Source organism: Rhodamnia argentea, chromosome 7, assembly GCF_020921035.1.
Source record: "Rhodamnia argentea isolate NSW1041297 chromosome 7, ASM2092103v1, whole genome shotgun sequence".
Lineage (NCBI taxonomy): Eukaryota > Viridiplantae > Streptophyta > Magnoliopsida > Myrtales > Myrtaceae > Rhodamnia > Rhodamnia argentea.
The window spans coordinates 9,112,605-9,120,614 of NC_063156.1; the positions used below are offsets into that span (position 1 = coordinate 9,112,605).

At 39.5% G+C, this 8,010-nt stretch overlaps 1 protein-coding gene across 1 annotated transcript; it reads right to left on the reverse strand.

The window, feature by feature from the left end:
- Positions 1-3,251: 3,251 nt before the first annotated feature.
- LOC115731823 (wall-associated receptor kinase-like 1) lies at positions 3,252-7,014 on the reverse strand. Its single transcript, XM_048283077.1, has 3 exons — positions 5,518-7,014; positions 5,078-5,179; positions 3,252-4,708 (listed from the first exon to the last, which is right to left on the reverse strand). The coding sequence occupies exons 1-3, from the start codon at positions 6,392-6,394 to the stop codon at positions 3,516-3,518; spliced, it is 2,172 nt and encodes a 723-aa protein (XP_048139034.1). The 5' UTR covers positions 6,395-7,014; the 3' UTR covers positions 3,252-3,515.
- Between the last annotated feature and the right edge of the window lie 996 nt (positions 7,015-8,010).

Here is an 8,010-nt window from a genome sequence, read left to right on the forward strand (position 1 = left end):
TTGATCACCGGCTGGACAGCAGACTCTGTGTTCCCCAAGTTTTTTTTTCTCCCTCCTCCTATATCCTCGAGCTCAAGCTCGTATTTATAGAGTTCAAACACTCACTAATTCTAGTAGGTGTAGGACTCATTAGGGACCGTCAGATTGGTAAATGCAAGCCATAGGATTAAAAATTCTGATGTTTAAGAGTCCCAATCCCTAAGAACTTTCTGTTATTTTTGGCCAAGTGGAGATAAGAGTCCTACTTCTTAAAAATTCTAATCTCCAACTGAGATAGGATTCCTAGTTTAAATAAGTCCCGACTTACTTTTGATCCTTGAAGAGTCCTATTTCCCTAGATCTAATGAATTTCGGCCAAGAGAGAGACCTTTTATGGGCTGATCGAATTTCTATGTCTTGTGGGCCGTTTCGCACAATTTCAGGACCGCTTGAGCTTTATTTGATGAAGTTAACCATTAAATTAAAAAAAGCCCTTTAATTAATTAAGCTTGAGTGGTACTTGTAATGTGGTGATTGAAATGGGTCAAAGTCCAACTTGTACTTAAACACGTCATTGATCTAAGTTGCAGGAGTGAACACCCAAAAGGAGCTGACGTGGTACCGTGGCAAACGCATGGCTCATGCCTACAAGGCCAAGGCGAAGAAGAGTGGTTCATGATACCGCTGCAACAGTGGCATTGTTCGTGCTAGATTTAAGTCCAACTTGCTCCCAAATCGATGGTATAGAGTGCTACTCAACTCATGCATGTCTACTGTTGGAGGCCAAGTCAAGTACGTTCCCTTGGAAATTAATCATGATTTTCGTACTTAAGGAAATTTGCCCGTTCTCGACACACCCTTCATTATGCTTAGCCAAAAATCACATGTGAGTTCGAGTTTTCCCCAAGGCATTAATTTAAGCTCGATTTCGCACTTTAAATACAATGACACGATTGACAGAAAATAATTATGCAATGCATGGGGAATTATTTTTTTTTTGTGAGAACTATATGTAATTCTCATTTTATGAAGCAAATAAATGAATTTCTAAAAATCAAAATTTAAGTGTCAAGAGGGACGACAAGTGTGTTTTGATTGATTATGGAAGAGAGTTTAGAAGATCGGAGTATGTAGGGATGGATCGAAGGTTTGATGTTAAAATGCAAGATAGAATACAATCTGTTCAAGGAGTAAAGGACGCGCCACTAGCCAAAGAACGAGATCGGGATCAACGAAATTCATCACCAAGGCTTAAAGGTGAACCACCAGCCAAGGATAAAAAAATTCAGGATAGAGAAACTCACCACCAAGGCGTAAAAGACAAACCACCAGCTAAGGATAAAGGGTTTCTTAGCTCACCACCAAGGAGTAATCCGATCTCCGAGGATAAAGAAACCGAAATAGAAGTATCCACTCTCCAAGATATGCTCAGAAACATAAGCAAACCTCTAATATTCTCATTCATTAAAGTCATGTCTTACAATGGAGATCACATCTCTATTTATAAAAATAAAACAAAACATAAACAAAAGACTCTTAGAATTCCCAAAATCGAACAGACTCTCGGGAATTAACCTAATTATGACTCTTAAAACATCAAAACAACAGTTTGACAATGATTAGTGGCGGATCGGTGGTAAAAGGTGCAAAGTGTTACTGACAAGCATAGTTAATAATGGACTGATGAAGATAATAATGAAGAGATGGAGAATATTCCACAGAGATTTATAAAGGTTCGGTTTTATCCGAAAGCCTACATCTTCTTTATTAGGTAATAGCCTCAGCACTGGTTGAACCATTAGTAATTTTCAAGCCAAGTTACAATCAACACGTATTGTTCCTATTAAATGATAGACTACACCATCAAGTTACAAGTATTGCTATCACCCTCATACACTTGCTTATAACTTGATTATAAAATAGCAAGAACACTTCACAGAATACTTTTAGGTGTCCAAATGTACTGGAGAGAAAATGATGAACAACGCTGGTAGAGTGATGAGCCCGCTTGTATTACTCTATTTTCCGTCTTAAGTTTCTGAAGCTTTTTTGATTATTTTTATATAGATATCACCAATCCATCCGTAGGAGACCATTTTGGTAAGTAAGGCGCCGTGAGGGGTTGGTTGGGTCATTTCCATACTGGATGACCTTTCAGAACCCTTCATCTTATACATCGTTAAGCACATTAGAATTGAGCTAGAAAGAAAGATTGTACTTGACAATTTTTAATACATGGAAGAAGAGTTATCAATTTGATAATTATCACTCGGTCAAGGCAAACACAAAAATCACATCAGTATAAGAAACGAAGTATCTTGTGATGCTCTCGAGTTCCCTTTCATTTTTTTGTCCTTTTTTTCGAAACCAAAGCCATTTTCGACAATAAGAATCTCTTCCTGAACGAAAAAAAAAAAAATCATCCGACAAACTTATACGATGATAACTAAGATTTTTGTTCTTGACGAATGAAATGATTTTCGGCATCTTGTCAATCCAAAAGGTAGAAAGCAAAACTCACTTTTATTAAAACAAAAGTGATTTTATTTTAATGTCTTTAATCGTGATGCAATGTGCGAGTGATGTGGTCTCTTTCATTATTAAAGAAGAAGCTATTTCTTTATCGTCCTCGAGCATGGATGTCGTGTAATTAATTTAAGGGCAATGATAATTATTTTATTTCTAAAATGAATTTTTGATCCGAATAGATTTTTTCGTCCTAGTACTTTTCTTGCTGAAGCCATCAATAGAAGTACCTTGGAATTTTCTGACCCACCCAAAAAAAAGCAAAAGATGTCCATGGACCACGTAAATGGCTGCAATTCAGGTAACGTTGTCACATCCAGGTCCCCGCAAGAAGACTTGATAATTCATGGAAATATCAAAGCCTAAGGATGTCAAAAATATTGATCGTTTAAAAAAATAAAAATAAAGACTCGGTAATTTTTCACTAATTATCTTTATACTCCCATGAGTCTCTTTCTAGTTTGAATTCTTCCGTCATCAACACAAAGCAGTCACAAATACATAAGAGATGGAATAGTATCACGCAAACCTATGTCATGACATAAATAAATGATCAGGGCACACAAATCATATTAGTGCGAAGTGATTTTTTTTTTCTTTCCAAAATGTGCTGAAGTCACTTTTAAGCATCTGCGAGTAAAAACCTAATTGAATGGTCAAGGCTGGTGCAACAACGATGCTTGCTCCAACTGATGCAATTTCTGCAATAATTAGATCCACAACAAGTATTGGTGGATCACAAGATGAAGTAAAATCACTGCATCATGCTCGAGCTAGATTATGAGTATTTGCCAAATTGGAACAGTACGATAATTCCTAGCTAATTACATGATTTGAATAAAATTTGGGATATGTACGCTTAACTAGTTATTGCTCCCAAACACCGAGAATAAGTTCATAATCCATAAATAACTACCCAATCCTCCTATTAGTAACCTAACAAGTTTTCCTCCTCCTTCCTTTTTTCTTTCTTTTGCTTTGAAGACCGATTTCTTTTAGAGTTGTAACAGTCACCATGTCCCACTGGGCAAGAGTGGCTGCACATCCGACAATGTAATGACATCCATCTCAATGTTTGCCTTGCTAGATGTAAAAGCAGAGTCATAAGATCCAGTTGCCTCTCGGTTCTCCTTATTTTGATCCACGCCTGAAGGATTCGGGAGCTTCCTTATCCCCTCCAATTCCATTGCCACTTCTCTCATGGTAGGCCGGTTTCTCCCATTCAAGTTTAAGCACCTTTTCGCAAGGTTAGCAACTGATTCGATCTCTTCCTTCTTATCTTCTTTCAAAACTTGAGGATCGACCATGTCAAACAAGCGGTTCTCCTCCATCAAGATTATGAAATAGGTCGCAAGGCTTCTTCCTTCTTGTTCCCTCAGCGACGAGATAGGTTTTTGTCCCGTCAATAGCTCGACAAGTACAACTCCAAAGCTGTACACATCACTTTTGTCTGTGAACTGACTTGATTGGAAATACTCGGGATCTAGGTAGCCAAAAGTCCCCTGCACCAATGTGGTCACGTGAGTTTGATCAAGGGAAACGGACCTGGAAGTACCGAAATCCGCCACTTTCGCTCGATATTTCTCATCCAATAGGATATTGGTGGACTTGATGTCTCGATGATAAATGGGAATAGAGGCTGCTGAATGCAAGTAAAATAAGGCTCCTGCGATTTCAGTTGCAATTCGTAAGCGTGTGTCCCACGATACACGAAACTCTTCATTTGGGTCATGCAGATATTGGTATAGAGTCCCGTTTGGTATGAACTCATATACTAGAAGTGGGACTTCTGTCTCCAAGCAGCAACCCAACAACTTAACCACATTCCTATGGTTGATTTGTGAGAGAATGAGGACTTCGTTTATGAACTGTTCGATTTTTCCCTCGTCTATCACTTTCGATTTCTTGATCGCCACTATTTTTCCGTCTGTTAACATTCCCTTGTAAACAGTACCCTGCCCACCTTGTCCAAGTATCCTATCCTCGCTGAAATTGTCAGTGGCCTTCTCTAAATCCTTGGAGGTGAACAATTTGCTCTTCTCGACGTTGCCTTCTGGTGAAGATAGTTCACTTTCCAACAAAAGACCACCATTGCGTTTGAAGTGCTTCTCTTTGAGCTTGATTTCTTTTCTCTTCTTGGCGTATTTGTACAACCTCCATAACGCAAGACCCAAAAGTAGAGCCCCAAGGCCTGCCCCAAACCCTGCATTAACAGAATATAAGGGCAAAAAGCTCAGAAAGTGTATTCTGCTTGTCAAGTATCTGTAAGGGCTTATCATCAAGAATCTAAGAGAATTTGACTAGAAGGAAAACAAATAGGAGCCACTTATCCGATTAGAAAAGTTCGAGTGTTCTCATATCTATCAAATAAGCAAAAAAGATAGTTTTGAGGTTGGTTTGATAGTTACTTTTGATTGACACTTGTGATCATCACAAGGCGAATGGACAATCATGTTAGAACTAAGGTAAGGTAAAACTTATTTCTGTACCTTTTCTGAACATAATTTATGCTATGCTGTTCTTTCTCGAGCACGAAGCGGTCTGAAAATCTAAGTTAAAAAAATACACTTACCAATAAGAATGGTTGTCCTTCTACTAGCTACGCACTTAAAACTGCCCCGTTTGTTCATACAAGTCCCGTTGCACAGATGTGGAACTTCACATTCGTTAATATCTGATGACAAATGTGAAAGAACATATATATTAGCAGCTAAAGCCCATGCAATTCATTCCATGGCTAAAATATTATGCTCGTAATGAACGGACTATCAGTTCCCCTTTATGTCCAGTAAATTACTATTGACAAAATTCATTCAATTTTGTTTGAAAGTGCATTCACTTTGAATAATCTTGGGCCAGAAGAACAAAAAAAGGAAGGCAGAAAAGCATGTATGTGATTGCATGAAATATGTAAAGCTACTTCAGCCACCAAAAAGCTACTTCTCTTTATTACTACAGAGTTTTGACATAAAAGTTTCCGATGATTTTGTGATGAAATTTAACTGCTTTTACCTTCGCATCCACCAATAATATAGGGGTTACCGGTGAAGCCAAAAGAGCAAGAACACTGCAAAAACGGCATCTCCATGCGATAGTCTGAATTGAAGCTACGTGTGCTGCAGTAATAGGAATCGTCGCGGCTGTAGTAGCTGTTGTTATAGTAAACCTCTAATGCAACGTCTGAGGTATTAGCTACCCCCCATTCTAGCACTGCCGCGAAACGCCCGTTCGCCCTCAACTCATTGAAGTCCGTAGTCGAAGACACAAATTTTGACCTATCGCCCAAGAAGGCATAGTTACATACTGTTCCATTGTCAGCCTGGAAATCAACACTGAAAGCCTGAAGGTCTGAGGTAATCGTGGTTTGGCAGCATCCGTCGCTGCCCGAACAACTCGTGTTCCGGACAACGGTGTCGTCTGCTCCACAGCTGGACTCGCATCCTATTATAGCAGACTGCGTGTCTCGCAACAGCGCACGCATGTTGCAACCGACGGCAACAAAGACGTTCCTTGAGTCAGAGAAGACAAACTGGCTTCCTTTCAAGCTTACAGGAGTGAAGCTTCCATTTCCCCCGCAGCTCGCATTCGGCGAGTAGATTATAGGAAGACTGACGTTGATCATGCCATTCTTGTTGGGAAACTCTTCAGGTAGCGAAAGGTTGAGCACTCTCAAGTTGGCCTTGTTCAGAACTGCAAAGGTGCCGCTGCTGCTTTCCTGGCAGATGATCTCATACCACTCGTCGAGGAAACACCTGGTTCCAATCCCAAAGGGGTAGGGAATGGTGACGTTCCCACACGTTTTGGGGCAATTGCCCTTCACCAAAGGAGCTGCCGGTGATGCTTGTTCACGAAGTAGAAGTGACCCTAGAAGGAGAAGAATCTGAAACATTCTGGTTCCTGCTTCTTTTCTCAGGAATCACGGACCTGTTCGAGGAATGAACGGATTGCGCGCTCGTTTATACGCCTTTTTCTCGTGCCTGAGGATGCTTCCTAGCGCAGAATAGTCAAAGCTTCAGATCCTTCCTGGGATAGAAAATTCTGTACTGAAGTGGTCGCCTAGTTTAGCAGCCAAAAGGAGAAGAATGCGATCGATCAGATTTCCTATCGCAACGTGTTGTTTTTCAGTCTCAGTTGGAAATATGAGAAAGAAACTAGTTGAGAAAAACACGAGACATTATCATGATGAAATTTGAAGATATTACCCCTAAAGTCATTTTCAGATTCGGGGACTATGAAGAGTCGGTCTTTAGTTCTGGACAGCCCACATTAGGACAACTCTTGGAAGGTACTGAGAAATGGGACATTTCGGACATTTAGCTTTCGGAGTAAGAAAAGTCGGAAAGTTCAAGACGACTGAACCGCAGAGGTGATCTTTGACCCGCACTCAGGCATCAAGGCCATTGCAGTCGTGGGATTAGCGGAAAGTTCTAAGTAAATTGTCGTGGGGTCCATTCTTTTAATAATATGTGGTTCACAATTTTCACAGTCACCCACAAATTATTATGGTAGCAAAGCCCAATTCTTTAACTGAGATAAGGAGAGAAAGTCTCATTTTTACTCTCTCTTTTGTTGTCAGACTCATTTTTTACTTGGTTCGATGTAGATTTAGCGGAAACATCAGAGTAGATTGCTTTTCCAGATTTAGTCACGGATATGACCATAATTTAGCTATGGAAATCTCGTGGAGCTTGTTATTATGTTCTATATGCAGTTGTATCTATTTTCATATAATTCAGTTCGGGCTTTTTTCGAACCAAGTTCAACCAAAACTGAAGACAAGTTGGGTTCGGATCTCTTTTGGTTTTTTATGAAATGCAATGTGAAGGGTAGTTACTTGACGGCATTACAACAACCGAAAGAACAAATACATGCACATCGAGTACATGCTCAATGAATTTTTCAAGATTTGTTCGTTGTGAGTTTGGTTTCTTGAGTTCTTTTGAGTTAACGATTTTGATTATTGAATCTATACCAATCAGAAATGGTTGACAGGTACAGGAGACCAATTAAAAGCAGCCAAGTGTGACTTTTCCTTTGACCAAGACCGGAAGCACTACCTAAGGAGACGATTTTTCCTTGCCCTTTAGCGGGATCCCTTTAGGCACGTTAGAATTGGGATATTCATTCCTTCGTTATCGGCTTGAATTGTTCCTTGTTCGCATAAGACTTTCTAATTTTTTCTAGATCGAAATCGCATGAATTCTTCCTCTTCCACATTACATGAAGTCTCCATTCGTTTCGCAAAAATCAACTTTTAGGAAAATATTTTTCGGATTTTCCGGTGTTCGGTTTATGAAAAATAAATAAGTGAAGGAAAATATTTTCCACAAGTGCAAAAAAAAAAAGTGAGGAAAATGTTTTCATTTTTTGAGAAGAGAAAGAAAAAAAAATTTCCCTCATATTTCCTCAATCCACTCCTTCATGGAAGACTGACGTTAATCATGCCATCCGTGTCTTCATCGGGGAGTGAAATGTTGAGGATGCACAACTCAATATTCTTAAGAA